The sequence below is a fragment of the Staurois parvus genome, unplaced genomic scaffold, assembly GCF_062004578.1.
Source record: "Staurois parvus isolate SC_StPar_1 unplaced genomic scaffold, SC_StPar_1.0 ptg000234l, whole genome shotgun sequence".
In the NCBI taxonomy this organism is placed as follows: Eukaryota; Metazoa; Chordata; class Amphibia; order Anura; family Ranidae; genus Staurois; species Staurois parvus.
In genome coordinates, this window is record NW_028318030.1 from 6756195 (window position 1) to 6782067 (window position 25873).

General features: G+C 42.5%; 1 protein-coding gene across 3 annotated transcripts in view; it reads left to right on the plus strand.

The window, feature by feature from the left end:
- Positions 1–236: 236 nt before the first annotated feature.
- The window catches only part of NCOA4 (nuclear receptor coactivator 4), a 40373-nt gene continuing 14736 nt past the window's right edge, over positions 237–25873 (plus strand). Inside the window, exons 1-6 of one of the 3 annotated variants that reach the window (XM_089680045.1) lie at positions 237–345; positions 15867–16481; positions 19474–19619; positions 21375–21515; positions 23537–23625; positions 25313–25421. In XM_089680045.1, coding sequence (XP_089536171.1) covers positions 16460–16481; positions 19474–19619; positions 21375–21515; positions 23537–23625; positions 25313–25421 — 507 coding nt within the window. In that variant the 5' untranslated portion in view covers positions 237–345; positions 15867–16459. Of the gene's footprint in view, positions 346–544; positions 693–15866; positions 16482–19473; positions 19620–21374; positions 21516–23536; positions 23626–25312; positions 25422–25873 lie in introns of those variants that run through there. The other 2 variants (XM_089680046.1, XM_089680047.1) reach the window with 2 other exon arrangements.

Below are 25873 nucleotides of genomic sequence, written 5' to 3' on the forward strand. Positions count from 1 at the left end.
GCGCCTGTATGAGCAAATATCATTTTATGTAAACGTGGAAACATCTGAGATAAAACTTGCAACTTGTATCTAATGGAACCTCAGCCATCCCTGACTAAGAGGCTCAACTGCAGGTCCATACACCACCACATCACCCCCAGCCAGCAGATGGCGCTAACTCATTTCTGAGAAACCACGGCTAGTAACACACATGCGGCAGTGTCTTCTCTCGCGAGAGTTCAGCTCTCCATTTTCTGTCTCTTTTGTACGGGTTTGCACAGCTGTGTGCGGTGTGTAGGCCGGCTCTCTGCCACCGGAGAGTATTGCTCGGTCACCGGGACCTCAGAGCTTCACAACAACGGCGCGGTGAGTGCCTGCTAATGCATGGAGTCGCTGCATTGTGTATTCTGGGGTTGTCGCGGCGTGGACATTGTTTAGAGGGTCACCCTTCGCTCTTCCTGTTTGTGCGCATGTGCGGTATTGTCAGCTGTGAGGCCCGGTGTGGGAGCTTTGTGAGAGGAATGATAGCGAAGGATCATTCCCTATGCTGGAGGGAGGAGATGAGGGGAGAACCTGATCGGTGAGGAGCAGATGGCCAACTTTAGTCCGATTAAAGCTGGGCATACACTGTACTTCACGTTTACCAAAACGATGTCCCAGGCAAAGCATTCAGTATATAGCCACTCAGGTGGGCCATGTAGTAGTGGTTCATGGTAAGTGTAAGGCAGTGGTGGTCAACTATTTTTATATGGAGGGCCTCAAGTGCTTTCCCTCCCCCCCCCCCCCCCCACGTTACCAAAGGACCACAGACACGCGGACGGGGTCCAAGAGCAGGTCGGGGAGCGCGGACGGGGTGCGTGATCGCGTCGGGGAGCGCGGACGGGGTGCGTGATCGCGTCGGGGGGAGCGCGGACGGGGTGCGTGGTCGCGTCGGGGGGAGCGCGGACGGGGTGCGTGGTCGCGTCGGGGGGAGCGCGTACGGGGTGCGTGGTCGCGTCGGGGGGAGCGCGGACGGGGTGCGTGGTCGCGTCGGGGGGAGCGCGGACGGGGTGCGTGGTCGCGTCGGGGGGAGCGCGGACGGGGTGCGTGGTCGCGTCGGGGGGAGCGCGGACGGGGTGCGTGGTCGCGTCGGGGGGAGCGCGGACGGGGTGCGTGGTCGCGTCGGGGGGAGCGCGGACGGGGTGCGTGGTCGCGTCGGGGGGAGCGCGGACGGGGTGCGTGGTCGCGGGGGGGGGGGGTGCGAGGGAGGGCCGGAGAGCGCTGTCAGGAGGTTTGCACCAATATCGGTATGGGTGCATGTACTAAGTATCTGCACAAGTACTTGTCCTGTAATCTATTTTTCATGAAATTGTCTCCTTATGTGTTTTTCTGCCTATTTGTAATATCCTCTGTGAGCTCCCAAACCTCTTCTTTTATTTGTAACTAATTTATTTTTGCACACTTGTGTTTGTTTATATCTCTCTCCTGCAAGAAGAAGGAGATACAATGGGATTGATTTACTAAAGGCAAATAGGCTGTGTACTGGAAGTGCAGATGCTTTAGAGTTGAGGGCAACATGCAAGAAAAAAAAACTGCATTTTTGCTTGCACATGATTGGATGACAGAAATCAGCAGAATTTTGCCTCATTTCAGAGCTTTTCTCAGATCTAAAGCAACTGCACTTGCAGTGCACAGTATATGTAAAGTGTTAATAAACCTGCAACAGTAAAATCAGTCTGTTTCTTGTGGTTACCTATGGGTTTCCCTTTGTATCCCGAATAATTCTTCTGGCAGTTATGGCTGCAATCTTTCTTGGTCTACATGGGCTTGGTATCAGGAGGTCCCTGAGGTTTTCTACTTCTTAGTGGAAGTAATGACTGGCATTTTCAAGGCTTTGGACATCTTTTTATGTCCTTTTCCATCTTTATAAAGTTCCATTACCTTATTACGCAGTTCTTTTCTGATCCCCATGGCTCAGTATCTAGCCTAGTCAGTGCTTCCACGTAAGAGCTAACAAACTCATTGACTATTTATACACTGACACTAATTGCAATATAAAAAGCCCCAGATGTGGGATATTAACCTCTAATTGGCATTTTAACCCGTGTGTGTCACCTTGTGTGTCTGTACCAAGGCCAAACATTCCAGGATATGTAAACTTTTGATTATGGCCATTTTGGGTGATTTCCTTTATCATTATGATTTAAAAAGGAGCCAAACAACTATTTGATAATAAATGGCTTCATATGTTTATCATCCTTTAATAAAAGAGCATTTTTTGGCATGATCAGTCATATTTTCAATATCAATGCCAAAATTTCACAATTTCTGCCAGGGTATGCAAACTTTTGAACACAATTGTAGATATCAGTGTGGGGTGGGAGTTAGAATGGTGCTCCCGGATCTGTGTGGGCTAAAGGAGATATAGGAGTGGTGGAAGGCTGACTGCACTGTGAGCGCAGTGAGGAGATCTGACAGTGAAGAGACGGTGGTTGTCCTCTGCTGATCAGAGCTATCCATGTGTTCAGCTGCTATAGGCTCATGGTCACTGAAGACCTGGCAGTGAAATGATTAGTATTGTCACCCTTATCTTAAAAATTACAACAAAGTCACCTTTAGAAATCCAGTTCCCATTAGTGCCTGGAAATCTGCCTGAAACTTGGTCTGCCTCCTGGAACATGTGACCGCGCACATCATCTGAGGGTGAAGGCACTGGTGATGTAGCTTTCCCAAGATGCATCTGTGAGGCCAGGACTATGTCACCAACAGACCTGCATGCTGATGTGATTTTTAGTGAAAGGGGGAAAGGTCCACTTTAAAGAATACATGGACTTTGAAGGTTGTGCCCAAAAAAGCAGGCAAGGGCAAATGACTTGTCACCTGCATTACCTGTGGTCTTCCTCCAGCTGATCTTTTCCTAATGCTCTCTTGTTACATAGTTAGTATGGCTGAAAAAAGACAAAAGTCCATCCAGTTCAACCAAAAAAAAAAAAAAAGTTATTCTATACCCACAGTTCATCCAGAGGAAAGCAAAGCATGATCCAATTTGCTCCTGCAGGGGAAAGAATTCCTTCCTGATCCCCCGAGACTTGCCAAGTTTTGTACTTCTCTGTATGGAAGTGACCATCTTGGCTAAGGAATAGGGCTTTGCTAGGCTCCCCTTTGAAAAATACTATGGGGTCGATTTACTAAAGCTGGTTAGTGCAAAATCTGGTGCAACTCTGCATGGTAGCCAATCGGCTTCTAACTTCAGCTTGTTTAATTGAGCTTTGATTTAAAAAAACACTGGAAGCTGATTGGTTTCTATGCAGAGCTGCCCCAGATTTTGAGTCCCTGGCCTTTTATGAGATAGTAGCCTTCATATTCTCAGTACAGGCAATACCTATAATATTTGTGTAAATCATGACATCGTGATTTGGAGAGCTTCTAAAGCCCTGGACATCACAAGAACAAGATACCCGTCATGGCAGATTATGAAATACTCTATGTTTAACCAGCTGTCCAAATAACCCTGAAGCCAAAATAAAGCAGCAGCCATTTGTAGAATCAGTGTTTTGAAAGAGCATATTGGAATTTTGTTTGCAGAATTGTTTTTAAGGTAATTAGCTTTGGTATAGAGGTAGAGGTGCATGGAGGTAGTTGTTTATATATTTTCATTGCAGAATGTACTTTGGAGAGATGATTTGCTCACCATAATTTTGTGTTTTTAAGAAAGGGTTTAAACTTTGCATTATTCATGTGAAAACCTGTCTGACTTGACTTTTTGTTTTTCTCGTGTTTCTCAAGTGTCTATTCTCCATTTTCACTGAGAAGCCTTCACATAAGTCATCCTAGACTTAGAACTTCAAAAACAAGAAGGAATTAAAATGATGGCAGGAATGTGTATTTTTACTTCTAAAAAACAACTGTAGTCTTATCAGAAGGGATTTTGGGGTCAATTCACTAAGAGATAAACACCATATGGATTTTCTTTTTAAATAACTTGTGGCATTTATCTGAAAAGTAGTCAATTCATTAAAAAGTATGTGTTATTCACTGTGTGTATTAAATATTTGTTTTGCAATAGTTAGTGTTTAAATTTTGCGTTATTTTTGGTGTTTTTTCACTTTGCCAGAAAGCACACAGCAATATTGTGAAGCTATGAAAACATAATAGCATGCTTTCATTCACAAAATGATCTTCCTCTGATGAAATGTTACAATTACCATTCCTGAGTTTTGAGAACATTTTCACACTGATACATTGTATACTTTTCAATTCCTGGCCAGTGCAGAGTTCTTCTAATTGTTGTTTTATACTAAAATACTGCTGGCAAACACCAGCTGGTAAATAATGTGTGTTTTTTAGTGAATTGACTTTTGTGATTTATCTCATGTTTTGCGGCATTTATCTCACTTTTATAACGAATGTGTGGTGTTTACCTCACATTCGATATTTTACTTTGATAAAATTACTTCATTATCTCATGCAATATTTCTGAAAAATGGGTCACGTGACCTTGATATCACATGCGGTAACCTTTATTGAATTGACCCCATTGTGTTTTAACCACTTCCCCTCCGCCCTATAGCAGAAATACTGCTACAGAGTGGTAGGGGTGTGCAAAATCACGTGTACATATACATGATTTTGCATTTCCGGGTACGGGGCGTGCGCAAGCCCTACCCGCGCCACCATTCTTGGCCTCGGCTGTCAATCGCCAAGTCACGCCCGGTGATTACTTGCTGGCACCTAGTGCTCGCCAAGTATCTCCGACGGGGGAGAGAGCAATATATATATATAAACACAGATCTCTCCCGTCAGTTCCTGCACACTGCTTTGTATGGCTCTGCATAGCAGAACCATACAAAGCAGTGTGCTTACAGTGGAAAGCACACACACAGCACACTGTGAAACAGTACACAGTTAACCCTCTGATTACCCCACATGTTAAACCCTTCCTGCCCAGTGCCATTAGTACAGTGTCGGTGCTTTTTATTAGCGTTGATCACTGTATTGGTGTCACTGGGGATGTCAGTGACACCAAGTCATTTCCCCCCCCCCCAGTGTCAGAATGCCTGCCACAGTCCCACTATAAATCGCTGATTGCCACCATTACTAGTAAAAAAAAAAAAAAAATCCAGTATCTATACCTCCATTTGTAAACCCTATAACATTCATGTAAACCAATTAATTTACACGTATTGGGATTTTGTTTTAGCAAAGACGTAGCAGAATACATTTTGGCCTAAATCTATGATGACATTTTATTTTTTTTTTATTTTTGTATTGGACATGTTTAATAGCAAAAAATATAGTTTTTTTCTCAAAATTGTTGGTCTTTTTTTGTTTATAGCACAAAATATAAAAAAAATGCACAGGTGATCAAATACCACTGAAAGAGAGCTTTATGTATGGTAAAAAAGGATGTAAATTTCATTTGAGTGCAGCGTTGCATGACCGCGCAATTGTCAGTCAAAGTAACGCAAAAAATGGCCTGGTCAGGAAGGGGGGTAAATCATCTAGAGAGCAAGTGGTTAAAGTAGGACTAAAACCAAAACCTGACAGGTTATTTTATTGCTGTCTGTGTCCTTCTTTATTTGTGATGTTTACTGTTATCACCGAGAGTGAAAGTGAATGGAAATTCCACATTATGAGTGGTGACGGAACTGCAATAGAAGGGAATCTTCCAATGGAGAAACAAGTTCTGGTGATTACCGGGGATTTCTTCTTGCTTCCTGTTATGGGGACAGCACAGTGGCTAAGCGGTTAGCACTTTTGCCTAGCAGTACTAGGGTCATTGGTTCGAATCCCAACCCTGGCACCACCTGCCTGGAGTTTGCATGTTCTCCCTTTGTCTGCGTGGGTTTCCTCCGGGTACTCCAGTTTCCTCCCAAAGACATGTTGATAGGTGAATTGGATCCTGTCTAAATTGGCCCTAGTATGTATGAATGTAAGTTAGGGACATTAGATTGTACACTCCTTGAGGGTTAGGGACTGATGTGAATGTACAATATATATGTAAAGTGCTGCATAAATTGACAGTTCTATATAAGTACCTGAAATCATAATAATGGCTAAGTGAAGGGAAACTTCCATGATGGGACACAGAAGAGAAAAAATATGACGGGTTATAATCCTCTTATTCAATTGAAAAAAAAAAATGATCTTTAGTAAAGTGTGCGATACGTCAACACATTGCATTGCCTCACAGTGCAGACCAGTGCTTAAAGTGGAACTTCACTCTCTCTATTAGCATTGACTATTTTCAATGCTTATACCTTATTCCTATCTATTTACTAATACTGGCAGCATATCATTTTTACATTTCTTCAGTTATCTCCTGGTTTCATGCCTAAGCAAATGATGTCCCAGAAGTCTTCAGGAGGGAGGAGGGGTTTTCTCAGCTAGGCACATCCTCCTGCCTGCATGCATGAGCTAAGAGCAGAAGGATTCCAGGAAGTAAAAGCTACATGAATCATCTGCCCTTACTCAAGATGGCCACTGCTAGAAATGCTAAGGGGTGTTTTTCCAAGTGATTTCCCAACATAATAAAGCATAGAGACATGGATGGACGGGTACATTTGCTTTGAATATTAAAAATGAGTTAAATAGCGTTGTTGGTTTGTGGTGTTTACTAGCAGTGAAGTTCCACTTTAATGCATGTGGACTGCTGTGGACAAGCCCCAAATGAGTTGCTATAATAATGAAATACATCCAGTTACCATTTTATTTACGCTCTGTAAATATATTTGCAGTGGAATTATAAGCAGGTCTCCCAACACGTGACCACTTTGCATCTGTGCTCAACTCCTCCTCCCAATCATGTTTCTGATGGTTTAACTTGCTGAAAATAGGAGTAGAACATAGGAAATGGAGCAGAGATTTTTTTTCCTTAGTTTGGACATTGTTGTCTATGAGATGCTAAGGAAGAGTGGCCATAGACTGGAACATTTTGAATTTCAGCACACTAACACTTCATTTAAAGACCTGGGAACCAGACAGCCTTCTCATTTTCCCATTTCAATCCCTTCCAGTGAACAAACCTCATTCGACAGACAAATGGCTGTTTCACTACTACAGACTTATCAGTATTGCAGACTTGTCCTGATGCTGGAAGGAGCATATGTAAAGCTTTCCATTGGCACTAAGCTGCATCATTCCTGATTGGCCCTTTCTGGAGGGGAGAGTGAATGAGAGAAAGCAAATGCTCTACATACAACTCTGATGTGTACAGGAAAACTATAGTTATCAGAAGATTTCAAGATTCCGACTGCTGTTTTCCCTGAAGCCTCAGCTGGCAGTGTATGTGGGTACCCTATAGACATTACATCAAGAGACTATCTGTGCCTGTGTGTGTGCATCTTTTTAGTTCTACAATACATTTACAGACATTAAACTATTAGATTCCCAGATGGACAGAATTGTAACATTGTTAAATCTAGGTTATTTCTGCTGTCACCTGCATTAGCGTGAAGAGGGCACAATGGGAACAATGCAGAGAAATGATTCCCCACAATATGACTATTTACAGTTTAGTAGGATATCTTAGAGGAACTGCATTTTTTATCAAATCTGTATACTGCATAGTTGACACCATGTTCTGATCTGCAGCCCAAAAATAAGGAATTACTCGATTTGGTTATGTGGCTGGCCTCAAACAATTCCGTTTCTCCACAAAGCATAAAAATGCTTCTAAATTTTAGATTATTCATGGTGGAAGTACACATGGCATTAGTTGTGGACACAGATAATGTCAACTAGATTGTCTACTGAAAGCTAAGCTCCTGGCTTCTAAAATATTCCTCATTGTATAGTCATTCCTCTGTCAATACACAAACTTTTTACACACGCCAGGCAAAAATGTTATGTAATAAAAGTTCACTTCTTACCTTATTGCAACAAGTTCCTGTTTTGTTCTAGAGTAAGCACCAACACAGTAATCATGAGCTCAATATTGTCTCCAGTATTTCCTTTTTGTACAGTCGGTGGCTTTTGCACCCGCTATTCTCCCAGCCACTTGTCATATACTGTATCCTCGGTAGTGGCACATACCTGTAATTACGTCGCTGCTCAGTGTATTGAGGGGAGTTGGGCATCTCAGACTCCATGTCTGAACCCCCCACTTACTATTGAATTTATGTCTATTGATTGACACCCACGTTAACTAATCCTGACAACACTAATGTGCATTCAAAACTAAAAATTCCCATTGCATGATGGGAACTGTAGTTTATGCAAATGTCATCACAGAGTAAGTGGATGTGACGTATCCAAAGGGTTTATTCCCTTCCTGGTGCCTGGTTGTAGCTGCAGTTTCACTTGTGACGTCACAGATTTTTTTTTTTAAAAAAGTGTTACTAAACCCAGGACCCTGCACTCACTATATCCGGTCTCCCAACAGTGCACACAACATGGAAGTGCAATTATTTTAGTAAATGTAAACTGCTAAAACCTTTTCTCATCAGCAGTTAGATGCACTGATCGCTGCTGCTATGCTTTCCAAGCTCCAAGAAAATAAATGAAAAGTGGCAAAAAAAAATGGACATTTATTATTTAAAAAAGAAAAAAGTGAACTTATCCGCTAAAAAAAACTTCAAGATCCTCAAATCTTTGCATTTACAGATCCCTCACCCCAGGCTCCACTAGATCACTGAGAAAGTGGTAATGAAAATACCTTGTGTTTCATGTAATAGAGGATTTTCTGCCCCAGTGATGTCATCATGTCCATCAGAATAATGTGCTACTTCTGGGCCCTGGGAGGAGGACTTTCTTTGCCTACACTACATTTCCTGCAGTGCCTAGGGAAATACAGGTTGTAGCAGCTGTGTGTGGGCGGAGCTTGGCCTGAGCAGGCTTGTCATTGAAAGACACATCAGTAGTAGCAGTTCAGACCAGGAGTCTAAGACTCCCGGGTCCCCCACTTAAGTCAGCAGGAACATAATTACCTCCCTGCTTGCTGAAACAGAACTACAGCAGGGATGTTACAAGACTGGTGACCAGGGTAAAAGAGGTCACAGAGCTGCTTGCTCTGGGGGCACTCTTCCGTTTAAAGCAGAACTAAATCCTCCTACCCTTTACAGTCAAGGTTCTGTTTGATCTGCAGTTACCATGTTGCTACAAAGTGATCAGTTATGACACCAGCTATTTTATAGCTTGACAGTTCAGTTGAGAGCACAAGCATGCAATGTCTGTTGTCATTTATAGCATGCCTTGAATGTACCTGTTTTGGGGAAAGTAAAATCGATGGTTTTAGTTTGCTTAATGATCTGTGCTTAACTTTTTCAAGCAGGAGCCACAGGTGCTTTGACCCTTTCGCTGCCTGAGCGTGGATTTTTGGGGGTTTTTTGTTTACTTTTTTGTACATGTTCAAAAAAATATTTTAAGCCCTGACAATTGCATAAACCCCAAAGCATATATTTTCTGAAAGCAGACATCCTAAAGAAAAAAGTAGTAGTAGTTAAATGTTTTATATCATACAGTATTACCGCAAAGGTCAAGAAAATACTTTAATTTTAGGGCACACTAACGCAATAAATCACCCTTTTTTTTTGTTAAATATAAAATGAAGTTGCTGCAAGTAAAAAGATTAAATTAGCGTGCACCTGTGAAATGGTGACAAACGTCAGTTCCCTATATTTTCCATAGGTGACGATTTAAAAGCCCCCCCTCATCTGTTTGGTGTTATGGAAAAGGTCTGGTGTTAGAAATATTTCTCTCACTCCGTCATGCGCGGCAATATGTAACGTGTGTATCACAATCAACGTTGTGTAGGCACCCCTGATGTGTGCGTTTCGCATTTGTATGTATGTATGTGTGTGTATATGTGGGAGTGGGAGACCTCAAAATTGTTGGCAGGGGATTTGATGTGATTTGGGCGTAACAACAATTTTTTTACAATTTAATTTTTTTTTTACTTTTTTTTTTTTTTCTCATCACATATGTAACAAAGTCCCTTATGTGATGATTTGTTTTTAGTGACAGGTTTGCTTTGAGACATCAGAAACCCGGGATATATGGTGGGGGTGCACGGGGGGCCAGAGCCTGCCACCAGGGGTGTGCATGTAAGTAATCCAGTGGTTGCAGAGTCTGGTCTGTATGACGTATGGACCTGGCAGCAAAAGGTTTAAAGGCTTCAAGAAAAATTGTTTAACGCTTGTTCTGTACCCGACTTGAGAAGGCTACTTTTAGATATGTGGTTAGAGGGCGGTAACAATGTGCAATTGAGCTGCATTTTTACTGCCCCCACTTAAGCTGCAAATGGCAGCAGACGGAGTATTTACATGTTGCAGTTGTGATGTTTTGTGCCCGTGACAGAAACTATTCAACATGTTCTATGCTGATGACACCCAGATCTATCTCTACACTCCCCAGCTCACCCTCTCAATCTCCTCACGTATCACAAATCTACTAAGCGACATATCAGCATGGATGTCACATCACTACCTCAAACTCAATCTTTCAAAAACTGAGCTTGTAATATTTCCTCCTCCCCGATCCCCCACTCACGACTTTACCATTAAAATCAACAGCACAACCATTGGTCCTTCCCCTCATGCCAGGGTGCTAGGCGTAATCCTGGACTCTGACCTCTCCTTTTGGGCCCCACATTCACTCACTGGCTAAATCCTGCCACCTCAACCTCCGGAACATTTCCAAATTCCACCCCTTCCTGATCAATGACACCACAAAACAACTTATCCACGCCTTGGTTATATCCCGCCTCGATTACTGCAACTCCCTCCTCACTGGTCTACTGTTACACAGGCTATCCCCCCTTCAGTCTATTATGAATGCTGCTGCTAGACTCATCCACCTTACCAACCGATCAGCAACTGCTGCCCCTCTCTGCCAATCCCTTCACTGGCTTCCACTAACCCAACGTATAAAATTCAAAATACTAACCACAGCTTACAAAGCCATCCACAACACTGCCCCCAGCTACATCACCAACCTCATCCACAGATACCGCCCAAATCGCCCACTCCGCTCCTCCCATGATATCCTCCTCTCCAGCTCCCTCATCACCTCCTCTCACGGTCGCCTCCAGGACTTCTCCAGAGCCTCTCCCATCCTCTGGAACGCCCTACCACAGCATGTCCAGTCAGCCCCCACCCTGTCTGCCTTTAGGCGATCTTTGAAAACTCACTTCTTCAAGGAAGCCTACCCCACCTCCACCTAAGAACTGTACTTGAACCACTTCCACCAGATCATCCCCCACAGCTATCACCTTTTGTATCACCTCCCCCTTCCTTTAGATTCTAAGCTCCATGAGCAGGGCCCTCCTATTCCTTCTGTACTGAAATGTATTGTAATTGTACTGTCTCCCTTATATTGTACAGCGCTGCGCAAACTGTTGGCGCTATATAAATCCTGTATAATAATAATGTTGTAATTGGCCGGTGGCCAGCCCACTGAATGTGGCCCATTCAAGTGAACATGGTTCTGGCACATTTATTGACAAAAATGGGGATAATACAGGCCATGAGAAGGCGCCACATTACCTCCTCACTGCCTATCAGTTCTAAAAAAGCGCCCCAAATGTGGATTGCTCTTCAGATCAGCAGTGGATTTAGAAGCATGTCTAAATCTGCCTTACAAAAGTCAAAGGTCTTTTTAACCTCAACATGTGTTTTTTGTTTAATGTGTTGGCTTCCTATCTCTGCATTGCTTGTGCAGGCCAGCTGAATGTTCAGATAAGGTGTCTGTGAGACTAGTAGTAATCTCTGATAAAAGGGGCAAAGCAGACATAGCAACACGGAATGGTATGTGCAGTTTGTGTGTGACAGTTGGGAAGGTGGTTCCAGAGTTCATCCACTCCTCAGATGTGCTCAGGTGGCAGAATGCCGTTCAGAAATAGACTTCACTTGCTGTGCCACGCATTCTTTGTCTGGATATTCTTTGCATGTGTCTCTGCATGAACTATATATGTATGAAATGTTTATGCTGGCCATATGTACAGGTTGTTTTCTAGACATGTCAGCCAGCTGTGAAGACCTAAAACCTATTGTATGGATCTAGACATAGTGCCATCATCTCTGCAATATAAATCTATTGGTGGTGGGATGTCTTAATCTATTCCATCTTTCTGGAGTTGTTGGGGCTGGAAACTGGTAAAATATCTAGAAGACTGACCAGCAGGAAGGGAGAAGCTTGGCTCTTACCCAGACAAATTCCAGTCTCTACTTCCTACGGCCAGGGAAAGGAGTTTGCATGTGATTGCTCTTAGTGGGCCACCATTGGGCTTCCCTCACTTTTCCATGATGGGGACCATCATATATATATGGACCCATTCACACTAGCAGCATGCTTTATTTGTATAATGTACAGCAACTGACATGTTCTGTAAAGAAGCGGTATGATATGTGATATGGTGTTATCACACTGTTGACGATTTTATTGTCTGTATCTTTTATTAAAATATCTCAAAGTGACATTTCATTCATCTTTATGCACCGCAGCATGTTGTGATGGCACTACATAAATATCAGCATGTCCTGACTTTTCATGGCACACCATCACATCCTGGTGCTGTAAATGGAACAAACCGGATGTAAGGCAGATTGCCTCATCTGTGCATTTGGATTGCATTAGTTGAGGCTGCTCCGCACAGCCCAAAGCACATGTTGTGGATGGGTCCTGTATTTGTGCAGTGACAATACTTCAAGTGCCTATCTATCAGAATGGATGTCACACTGTGTCCTAAAACTCAATCTATTCAAAGCTGAGCTCATAATATTTCCTCCCCCATGTGCCTCTTCCCCTGATTTCTCAGTCAGGATCAATAGCACCACTATCAACCCATCCCTGCATGCCAGGGTGCTAGGGGTAACCCTGGATTCTGAACTATCCTTTCAGGCCCTCAACCTCCACCACATCTCCAGAATACACCACTTTTTAACCAATGATACCACAAAGCTCCTAATTCACTCCCTGGTCATCTCTCGCCTTGACTACTGCAACTCCCTCCTCATTGGCTTACCTTTACATAGGCTATCCCCCTCCAGTCCATCATGAGTGCTGCTGCCAGGCTCATTCACCTTACCAACCGTTCGGTGTCTGCTACCCCTCTCTATCATTCCCTCCACTGGCTTCCAGTGTCCTCCAGTCCTCTGCCAATCCCTCCACTGGCTTCCAATCAGTGTCCTCCACCCCTCTCTGACAATCCCTCCACTGGCTTCCAATCAGTGTCCTCCACCCCTCCACTGGCTTCCACTTGCACAATTAATAAAATTCAAAATACTAACAACAACTTACAAAGCCATCCACAACTCTGCCCCCAGCTATATCACCAACCTGGTCTCAAAATATCAACCAAACCGCACTTTTCGATCCTTCCAAGACCTGCTGCTCTCTAGTTTCCGTGTCACCTCCGCCCATGCTCGCCTCCAGGACGTCTCCTTAGCTTCTCCCATGCTATGGAACTCCCTACCCCAATCTGTCCGACTATCTCCTAATCTATCCACCTTTACACCATGAAAACCTTTCTCTCTAAAGAAGTCTATCCTGCTTCTAACTAGTGATCTGCCTTTTATTTCTACCATCAGCTCATCCCCCACAGCTATTACCTTTTTGTATCACTCAACCCTTCCTCTTAGATTGTAAGCTCTAACGAGCAGGGCCCTCTGTTTCCTCTTCTACCAAATTGTATTGGAACTGTAATGTCTACATTCATTTTGCAAAGATCTGCGCAAACTGTTGGCGCTATATAAATGCTGTATATTAATAATAATAATAGAGGCTGCTTATCCAGACAGAGGATAGTTGATACTCCCCTCTTCCCTGCCTGAGCCCCCGGTCTGGTGTAGTGAAGAGAAACATTTGGCTGAAGAGACCTCCTGATGTCATACTCCTGGGATAAAAGCATATCCCCGGTGTGTTCCCAGTATCCCTCTTTCAGTTACAAAGATGGAAATGTTGCCTAGAGCAGAACAATCCTAGTGATCTGTATACATTACTAGGGTCTGGAAGTATGGGGTTTTTTTTTTCGGAGCAATCTGCCTGCATGTAAATTTTTGGCTCTGACTGTCAAATTCATCATAAGCAGGTGTAGCTCCTCCCACCAGCTGTCAGGTGTGTGGACCTAATGGGGAACTACTGTACTGTGAAACTATGGTGGCTCCGCCTCCCAACATATCCTGTCATGTTCACTCTGACAGTCTGGCGGCTGCTGTGCTTGTATGGGCCCTCTACAGTACGAGTCCTCACGTTTGTAAAGAATATGGAAGCCTGATATGTGCCTTCTGTACCATGTACTTGTATGAAATAGTATCCTGCTCTCTTTGTATTGCTTCCATTGTGTGAAATCCATGGTGTTCCTGCCAGTCGTTTTGCTTTCCTACTAAAAACTGACCACACTAGACATGGGAGCACAGCTTGGTCAAGTCTTTAGCTGTGCTGGGAACTTGACGTGCTCTCCTCCTATGATCAGACTTCTACTCACAAGTAACCACACACACAGCTATTCACTGAGAAGACCAGTGTGCTACTGTCTCTCCTCCCCCAGCTCTCTGAGCTTATGCAGCTAAGGACAGAGGCTACTGTATGTTATCACTTCTATAAAAAAAGGTATTTATAATTTGTTTTATATCTATACACAAATGTGTTGCCTTTCATGTCTTATTTTAAACTGAATGGGTTGTTTTACAAGGAGAGGGTTTCCAATCACTGCAATCAAGAATGTGATCTTCATACCCCATACTGTGTGCAGGTAGGCCTCTGATCACACCTGTGCGCTGTGCTTGTGGGTGTTTCAGTATTTGTCATGTGACACCATAGGACAGCCCACTCACTTGAGCCTTCACTTGGAGCTCCTGCACCTTTTTTGGGTAGTGATCCTGGCATGTTTCTGTGTGTTCCCAGAGAGTGCTGGTGCGATTGGGGCTGCAGCTTTTCTATGTCCATGTGAGGGCTCCTATACACCACAATCTCTGTGTTCACTGCGTTTCTGCATGCGTGTTTTTAGGGCCACACTACATGCTTTTCAGTTGCTTTTTTTTCTGCATCCGATATGCACAGAAAGTAGGTTATATGGTTGTCAATGTCATAGATCACATCAGTGCTTGCAGTTCCAGTGCGTTCTGAGCACAGAAACAGGCTGCATTTTTTGTTCTGCACAGAACTGTACTGGAATGTGGTAAAACGCATAAAAACGCACTGGAATACACCAAAATGCATCAAACGCAGTGGAACATACCAAAATGCATCAAACGCATTGGAACATACCAACATGCATCCAAAACGCACAGAAAATAGGTTATATGGTTGTCAATGTCATAGTTCACATCAGTTCCAGTACGTTCTGAGCACAGAAACAGGCTGCATTTTTTGTTCTGCACAGAACTGTACTGGAATGTGGTAAAATGCACTGGAACACACCAGAATGCATCAAAAACGCACTGGAACACACCAGAATGCATCAAAAACGCACTGGAACACACACCAGAATGCATCACAAACGTACATCTTCCTATTTGAATAGAAGAAAAAGAGAGGGTTAAAAATGAACTGGAACGCATCAAAAACGCACATGTGGAAATGTATCTGGACTGCTTTTCTATCGTGTGAACCGGCCCTTAGGGTTATTTTTTATGCATTACAGTTAATTTTTTCCCCTCTATTTCTTCACTGTAAATAGGGACGTCTGCTCCCGTGCGTTCTGGTTGCGTTTTACCGCATTGCAGTACAGTTCTGTGCAGAAAAAATGCAGCCTGTTCCACTTTTTTTTGCAACGCACTGGAACTGCAAGCACAGACGTGATCTATGACATTGACAATCATATCACCTACTTTCTGTGCGTTTTGGATGCAGAAAAAAAAGCAACTGAAATGCATGTAGTGTGAACGGGCCCTCACTGTTTGGGGTGCGTTTTTTGGAATACTTTTCATTTACTTCAGTTTCTTTATGAAATTATTTACTTGTTTGTACAGGTTCTCGTGTTTGTATATTTCTGGTGTAGAAAAATGCGGCGTGCTGTACTTTTACACACATGAAAGCATTGCGATGTTGTACATGAAGATCATTGGAATCTCACCTAGGCGATTATACTGCGTTTATGGACACACGTAACCTGACTGCCTCTGGGGTATGAGTCCAAAGACATGATATTCATTTGAAGCCATTGAATCCGTGTGGCAGCCAGGCAATTAGCATTTTCAGGACGAGGAGAGGGGGCTTTCTTCCCTTTGTCCTGTGATTCCTCCAGTGATATCACCGTACACGATGTGACCTGACCCCATGACTGCCCTCACTCCTGGGCTGTGTGTGATGATGGACGAACAATGCTCTCATCCTGTGGGATGGATTGGGCTGCAGAAATTCGCTCAGCGCTGCACTAGCTGTCACCTGCAGGAAGGTGTCGCCCCTCTCCTCTCCGCTCTGAGCTGTGTACGTGATCCGCCACTCCCTGCTAGTGGCGTCCGGCGAGCCCCGCGGACCGCCCACATTCCTGTGACGTCACCCGGGGATCTTTATACCGTAGAGGCCTGGGCTCTCCGTCTTCCTGCGGTGTCGGTACCGGGACATGCGGCTGTCACAGGAGTCAGGTATCTTCCCCCCCCCCACCTTGTATTGCTGGCAGTGTGCATGTGTCGGCGCCATGACATGGTGATGTGTGTGTCAGATCTCCCAGAGAAATGTCATTCTGTTCTGCCTGGGGCCACACTGTACACAATACATGGAGGTAGTCTGATGGTGACATCGCCTGTCTGGGGGGGGACAGCTGCTCCTCTCCTCCGGACACACACCAGTCATCGGGAACCTGACAGCTGGACAATATTGGGATCACATCACATCATACACCATACATCACACACCATACATCACATCATTCTTCTATTTTACTGATCTGCCATAAAACCAATGTGACCGGTTCACAGGTCTCTGCTGGCCATGCCTTCTCCCCTTCTTTGTTTATGGAGGGCATTTTCCACTTGTTTTCAATTACGGTTTTGATGCTTGAGCCAGTGTTCACACTTGTGCGGCGCAGCACATCGAATGTGATTCACACCGGAGCCGCACCGCATTTCTGTGCAAATCGCACCACATCTGCACAAGAAAGGTGCAAGACCTTTTTCGGTCCGCACTAGAATCAGATTACACATATGTAATCCGATTCTGCACATTACACCGCGTTTTGTGAACTGATTTCGGGGTGTTGTTTGGGGTGCGATTGTGATGCAGTGCAGAATTCACACAGAAACCGATGTGAATTCTGCACCATATCAGTGTGAACCCAGGGTTAGGGTTCTTTTGTAGGAGACTACAGTACTTGCTGACACAGCACACACACAAGTCAACTTGGCCTAGGAGCCTAAGGCATGGTTCACACCTGTGTGTCTGCTTTTCATGCATTGTTTTTTTGTATTTTTGCAGTGCATTTTTCCCTTATTGTTTTTTTCAGTTGTGTTTTTGATGCATTTCCATGCGTTTTTGCAGGAGGAGACATTTGCAAACACTGCAAATACACACCAAAAGGCTAAGGCTAGGGCTAGATTCACACCTGTGCATATGGTTTTCATGCGTTTTTGTTTTTTTTTGGGGGGGGGGGGTTTGCAACACATTTTCTCTCGTGTTTTTGATGCGGATTCATGCATTTTTTGTAGAAGTCTACTTGTTAAACACAGACCCTACCACAGATGCACATACATGCATTTTTCATGTGCTTCCATTGAAGTCTGTGGAACCAAAAATACACCTTCCTGCATGAAGTCCCTGTACCTCTTTCAAAAAAGGAAAACTGCATAGATGTGAACAGGGCCCATAGAAAACCATGTTAAATTGATTGTCATGCATTCCTATGCTTCTAAAAATATGCACACAAAAAAAATGCACACATGTGAATCTAGCCTAAGAGGATGATTGATGCACACACACACACACTCTATCTCTCAGGGATCTCTTCTATTGCTATTCAGTGCATTTATGTTTATGCAGCCTATCATGTATGTTTATACCCGTGTGAGGAGGACTGAGGGGCAGCCATACCCTGCTTGTCATAGATGGATGTATGCTGAACCCATAGACTTGAGATCTCAGCCGTATTATGGGATTGCCATCACAGGTCTATGAGCAGCAAATAAGTGGCCTTTTTGTAAGATCATTTTCTTTGTAACTTATAATAGTTCCATATGTCAGACCAGGGGTGGACTGACAACTCATGGGGCCCCTGTGTCCTTGCCCAAACCAGGTACCAGGGGCATCTCATGGGGCCCCCTACTGACCCCGGGCCCTCGGGCAGTGCCCGAGTTTCCAAAGGGTCAATCCTCCCCTGTGTCAGACATTTGTAGGCAATTTGTGGGGTCTGTACGTTAGACAACTTTGGTTTGTGAAAAACAACATTTCTAAGTTTAAATGTGATGCTTGGCTTTGAGGCTTCTGTCCTGAGAACTGTCAATAATAGTCATACTTCAATAGAAAACTACTTTTGTAAGCTCCCAGGATCAGGCCCTCAAATCCCTCTTGTATTGAACTGTATTGTTGCTGTATTGTCTCTCGTTATATAGTAAAGTGCTGAGCAAACTGTTGGCACTATATAAATTTTGTATAATAATACTTTGGTTTTCTTTTAGAGATAAAGGACAAGTTCAGATTTACCAGTAAACCCTCCAGTTCTTCCTAGAGGGTCTTTCCCCCCTCTCCCCGGTGTTTCCATTTTCAATGTTATCAACCTCCTCCATTGTTTACAGGCTTCTTTGGCATTCTTGTCCTGCACAGACGCTCCCCTTAGACTTGAATGTGTCCATACCTGTACAGTTGAGGGGTTATCTGCAAGTGTGGGCAGTGCAGGACAAGATTTTGGGGTGAAGGCTGTAAACAGCAGAGGGGGCCACCTTCATCTAGAAGAGGTAGGTATGCACCTAAGTAGGTGAGTTTAGGCTTGCCTTAGTTTGGGGGCTATGGAGGGCAGCTGGAGGGTTTTGAATAAACCTGCACTTGTCCTTTTAACTTCATGTATTCTCCTTCAAGAGAGGTGCTATGTACACAGCTTGGAATGTGTTCCTTGCTTAGGCCCCAGTCTGCACAGCTGGAAGCTGATACCTCCTTCACATTGCCCTGAGCCTATAGGTCATGTAGCTGTGTACTGTTTGCGACATTAACCATTATTATTATTATACAGTATTTATATAGCACTAAAAGGTTTGCTCAGCGCTGATGTTGTGAATAAATGTCAGTTGCCTTTTCTTTTACTAGCACGGGTTTATTTCTTTTTCAACTTGAATTTTAGAACCAGCTTTTGATATTTCCTTTTCTTGATGCAGTGTTACCATTGTATTTTTTGCTGTGCTAGTTAAGTTATAACTTGCTAATTACAGCTTTATGGGTGTTTCCAGAAGCTGAGTTTGCATGATACAGTGCTGTAGAGTCTGATATGTTGATTTTCATAATAGATATACATGCACAGCTTTATCTTTTAGCTACAGTTTTTAGAAACTGCTACATGAGTGACGTGTAAATTTGCTGCTGACCTTGCAGACAGTGGAATGCTTGTGAATTTTTTTTTTCTCTTATCTTTTTTTTTTTTTTTTTTTTTTATAGAAGTGCCAAAAAAAATGGATTTGAACCAAGATCTTCCCAGTGGCCAAGATCCGCTTTCTAAATGTCTTCATGCTAGAAAGGAATTAGAAACTGCAATTCAAACTCTACTTAAAACAGAACAACAAGTCAAGGAAAATGGCAGAGAGGTACTGTGTTCAGTTATGGGCATCTGCTAATACTAATCATATTCATTGTCATGTTTGATAAAGGGAAAATCAAACTCATTTGAAAGGGTTCTTGAAGAAACTGATTTTACTCTCTTAGTAACTGTATCCACAGTAATCTAATCTGGTTATGATTTCTAAGGTGTCATTTGTGGGGGGGGGGGGGGGGGTGTTGTGTGATGCTAGCATTGTTTTCATTCTGCTAATACCATTACATAATTTTAATCACATGATGGAATGTGAATGAGAGCTGTGCTCATTTTATGATACAATGTCTCGCTGTGTTGCAGGTTATAAAATGCAGTCTGAATTATTAAAATCTTACTTACAATTTATTGGTTAGGGCCTGCATGTTTTTTAGGCCTGATAATACTGACATATGCATATGCTTTAAGGTCTCATGCACATGTTGTTTAATGTGGTCATGCACATTCATGCATTTGTATTTTTGTGCAGTGTTCAAAGTGTATTAAAAACACAAACCCAAAAGCTGCACTTTGAAGAGGCACTTATGCGCACAACTTGCATGCATGTGCATTTAAATGTATTCTAGTGCCTAGAATAAATGAATATTCCAGCCAATAGAATGAATTTACATTCATACTCATATAAACGCCATATGTCTGTAAACGCACATAAATGAGTGTACTGCCCTGCATATGGGGGTGGAGAAAGAAAAAAAAAAAGCAACTTGAGATATTATGGTGGCGTGGGGGGGGGGGGGGGACTTAATAGCCTGGGGTTAGTGCAGGTTCACAATTAGAAGGGAGCCTGTGGGCAGCAACAGAACCAACCCAGACAGAGGCAACGTCCTGTATACGGACAGCTGGGCATGTCAGGATATACAAGGGTCTACTAGGGTCATAAACCTAAGTGACCACTGTCTGAATTCTGCAGTACTTCCTCTTGACCCCCTGCACTCTGTGTTTTCCTCCCTCTAAAATCCAGACATTTCTTTTGTCCCACTTACCAATAACACCGGGCTTTTTTTCTCCTACTGAGAAATCCAATGATGTTGGTCATTTCGTTTTCTCCCACTGACCACCATCAGCGGGTCATTTCGTTTTTCTCCCACTGACCACCATCAGCGGGTCATTTCGTTTTTCTCCCACTGACCACCATCAGCGGGTCATTTCGTTTTTCTCCCACTGACCACCATCAGCGGGTCATTTCGTTTTTCTCCCACTGACATGACACCAGTCATTTTTCTTCCATTTGGGGGTTTAGTTGTACAATTTAGTTTAGATAACGCCACAGGTTACTAAATATTCATTTTCTTTTGTTGTGAAATCTACATTTTGTTATATATAACTGGCACTTTCAGATTCCTAAAAACATTTTTTTGGCATACTACTGTCAAATGGTTACCTACTCCTGGCCTAATTTGAAAAAGCAACAATACACTTCAAGGTTACAACTTTTTTTTCATGAAGAACTTTTCGTCTGATAACAATCCCCCTCCCATAAATCCATCTGGGCTGAAGGTTCTGCTTTGCACTGCCATAATACTGGAGTTGGACTCTCACTGGTACTTGTTCAGGAAATCTAGTCATTCTCAATATTCTTCACTGAAACAATGCATGTATTACAGGCTTCCAAATGAATGTGCTATTGTGTTCTATATGATCACTTTCATTCGTTGTGATTTGTAATGGGGTCTGATATCTGATGGTGATCTCTGGAATAACTATATGAAGATCATGGTTTTATGTTTATAATTACCATGTTCACTTGCAGGTTAAAGCTGAGATTCAGTCTTGTATTAGTCGTCACCTGGAATGTCTGCGCAGCCGTGAAATTTGGCTCCTGGAGCAGGCTGACTTGATTCAGCAGCTGAAGGAAGAGGCCTTACAACACCAAGCTCAGCAGCTCTATTGGGTAAGTGTACCAGAGCTTCACTTGGACAGCTTTCTTCAGAACTTGGTCAAGCAAATGTTTAACTGTGCATTTATTACATTAATAGTTACAGCATTTGGACAATTTTTTTATATAACTTTTCTTTTTAATATTAACAAGCAGTTGAGAACAGCATTTGGTAGTATAGTATTTGACTTGGTAATAATTATCTCTTTGCAAGGATTAGTCACGTGTGGTGGACTGTTCTTTTAGGTTGCAGTGCAGAGTTCCAGTGTGAACTTTGTAGCTTCCTTTAAGTGTAAAGTCTGCAAATACCACTTCTTCAGCAATGCAAACGCTGAATCCTTCGCCAACCCCTGATATCCTTCCCTATGGTTTCTGCTGTGTTTCGGTTGCTTGAATGGCTGGCAAGGATGACATGACTCCTGTCATGCACACCACAATCATTGATACTGGCACCATGCAAGATTCTATGCCAAGCTGCGCATGTGGAGCTCAGTGTACATTCAATAGAAGTTAGCAAACAGGCAAGTTTGTTTTTTTGCGGAAGTCAAAGTATGTTTCTTCTGTGACAAAAAGCTACCTGTTTTGCAGTTTTTACTGAAGGTTTAGTTTCATTTTAACTCTTTTTATGTTAATAAAAATTTCCCTAGCAGTGAGCACCTTGTAACGATCCTCTCCTTAGCTTAACCCTTAACACCTAATCCCTGAAATGGGTCTCTAAAACTTAGTGTTACTAAACCCAGGACCCTGCATTCACTATATCCAGTCTCCACAGTACACACAACATAGAAATGCAATTATTTTAGTAAATATAAACTGCTAAATACCATTTCACATCAGCCGTATATAGCAGTCCTTGTACTTCTATCAGCGTCCAGCTGAGTGCTGGTTAAAGCTTGTATGAGGAGTTTTCATTCTGCTCTGACTGTCCTATGAGGCTGCATAACCCCTGATCCTCTGTCTGGATAGTGCTTATTGGCCCTGTGCTGATTACATGCATTCTCTACTGAATTAAAAAAAAAAAAAAAACTCTCTAGCAATACACACTAAACTGAACACATGCAGAGTAACTCCTAGAGCTCTGTGCTATCAGCAGATGGCTTGGGGACGTTAGAAGAAGGGGAGGATCAGAGAAGACAGGATCAAACAGCTTTTTTACACAATGTGGAGGATTAATCCCTTAGGTTCCACAGTGAGTATAACAAGCATGCTTAACTGCATATACAGACTTATTTTTGCTGTTTTGGGTTTAGAAACACGTCAACAAATGTAACAATAAAACTTTTGTAATAAAAAAGCTGAACTCCTTGACTTATAATCTTTGACTCTTATCTAATGTAACCCCTTAACTGAGCCCTGACACTAAACTAACTCCTTTTATGTATATTTGCATTGACAGCAGTTGTGCTCAATCCTTCAACTTGTGCTGTTAGTCCTATGATTAATGTAGGGGCTAAATGGAGAATAAAAAAAGATTTGTCAGCACAGTGGCTAAATGGTTAGTACTTCCGCCTGGCAGTACAAGGGTTGTTGGTTCGTATCCCAGCCACGGCACCTCCTGCCTGGAGTTTGCATGTTCTCCCTGTGCCTGCGTGGGTTTCCTCCGGGTACTCCAGTTTCCTCCCACACTCCAAAGACATGCTGGTAGGTTAATTGGATCCTGTTTAAATTGGCCCTAGTATGTGTATGTATGAATGTAAGTTAGGGACCTTTAGATTGTACGCCCCTTGAGGGTCAGGGACTGATGTGAATGTACAATATATATGTAAAGCGCTGCGTAAATTGACAGCGCTACATAAGTACCTGAAATAAATAAATAATTTGTCAGGAAGACCTTATTGTAAAATGTTTTTCGTGTGTGTGTGGTCTATTATTTTTTTCTCTTTGGATTAAAGAACAAACAGTCATACACAATATCTGTTTATTGGCTGGTATAGATTGCAAAAGTGAGCTAGGACAGGCAGATCTCTTAGCAGCCTTTATTGTCAATGAGAGATGCTTTGTAAGTTCTCTGTCTAATACATTCATTTTTGTTTTAGCTGTTGGGACAGTTCAATTGCCTGATTCACCAGCTAGAGACCCCTCACAGTAATGACCTTGCCAATCAGATCACAGTTTGTTTAGAAAGGTAAGTGGTATAGCATAAACAGCTACAAATCATTAACTGCTTCCCCGCCGCCCAAAATACTGCTGCAGGGCTGCACAAAATGGTGAGTGTGTGTGAAGTAACATGCTGTGTATTTCTCTGCACAGCAGATTGTTTCCCAAGAAAAACAAACACAGCACATTGTTAAACAGCACACAGTTAACCCTTTGATCGCCCCAGATGTTAACCCCTCCCTACCCAGTGCCATTAGTACAGTGTCAGTGCTTTTTATTAGCACTGATCACTGTATTAGTGTCACGGGGGATGTCAGTGACAGTCAGACCCCCCCCCCCCGCCCCCCCCGTGTCAAAATGCCCACCGCAGTCCCGTTCTAAGTCGATGATCGCCACCATTAGTATAAAAGAAAAAAAAATTCCAGTTTATATATACTGCCTTTTGTAGACGCTATGTAAATTAATTAATTAAAATGTATTGGGATTTTCTTAGCAAAGACATGTAGCAAAATACATTTTAGCCTAAATTTGATTTTTTTTTTATTTTATTTTATTTTATTGGACATGTTTAATAGCAAAAAGTCAAAAGTAGTATTATTCATTTTTTCTTTTTTTTTTTTTCAAAATTGTCGGTCTTTTTTTGTTTGTAGCGCAAAAAAATAAAAATCACACAGGTGATCAAATACCCCCCAAAAGAAAGTACAGCATGCATAACCACGTAATTGTCAGTTAAAGTAACGCAGTGCTCTATCGCAAAAATGGCCTGGTCAGGAAGGGGGGGGGGGGGTAAATCCTCTGAAGGGCAAGTGGTTAAAGAACAGGTCCCTCTTAATACACGTTTTGGCAATGTTGATTTTCCTGCAGAAAATTTGTAAGCTTCATAAATAGTTTTCACAACCTGTTTTGTTCCACTAAAGTGTTGAAGCAATGTGGGAACTGTAGTGGCTGTGTGACCTTTCCATAATTAACTGTAGATAGAGACAAACTAATTTGAACATTTCCTGAAATACCTAATGGGTACTTAAAATATGCAAAATGTAATTGAATAGTATTACAAATCTTATTTAAGTCTCCACTTTATAGGAATTGTTTGTAGTTTTAGGTGTATTATTCCTTTTAATAACATGAATGCCCAATCAAATCAACTAATAATCTTTATGGGTTTCATTTTTACAAATTTTCATACCCCTGTCGCCAGTTTCCATATTATTTTTGGACAATTATTTCTACACCATTGCTGCTTGCTTCTACACTTTGATAACACCAATTTTACAGCAGAAGTTATAGCATTAACACTGAAGTCTGCATCTGCACCAAGATGTGTAAGGGAGATCTCAAAGTCTATTCAAGCACAGTGTGTCCATTTTACATAAGGGTTTTTACCAATATGGTGTTTGCTAGATGATCTCTCAGTATGTACAGCAGAAAATGTTTCACTCATCACCTTATCTGCCCACTTCTCCATCCATATCTTAGGCATTTAATTCCTGTTTTCAAGCTGATTAACCAGGCCTGCTAGGAAATGCCTAAAGTAACAGAAGGAAACGAAATGTGGGTTGGGAAGCAGTATTGGCAAAATCAGGGAAGAAAATTGTGTTTAATGTGCTTTTTCCCCCTAAACCCCATCCTCAGCTACTAGTCCCCCCTGCACCACTTTCACAGTTCACTGGTTGATATGATAATTCTGTTCATGATCGTTTTGTTTGATCTTTCAGGTTGGGCAGTCTTGCTCTGAACCCTGAAGAAACATCAACCCTCAGTTTTGAAGCCGATGTTCCGTATCTCCGGAAAGCTATTACTACATTTGGTTCAATTAACACTGTGGTAAGAGCATCATGTTAATGTATGATATGCCTGCCTAACATCCTTTTCTGTTCCTGGGTTTGTTTTGCACATCCATATTTGTGGGAATTTGCACAATCTTAGCAACGTGAATTGAAGTGTGCAGTCAAAAAATTAGAATATGGTGAAAAAGTTCATTTATTTTAGTAAAGCAACTTAAAAGGTGAAACTAATATATGAGAGAGACTCATTACATGCAAAGCAAGACAGTTCAAGCCGTGATTTGTCATAATTGTGATGATTATGGTTTACAGCTCATGAAAACCCCAAATCCACAATCTCAGAAAATTAGAATATTGTGAAAAGGTGCAATATTCTAGGCTCAAAGTGTCCCACTCTAATCAGCTAATTAAGCCATAACACCTGCAAAGGGTTCCTGAGCCTTTAAATGGTTTCTCAGTCTGGTTCTGTAGGAATCACAATCATGGGAAAGA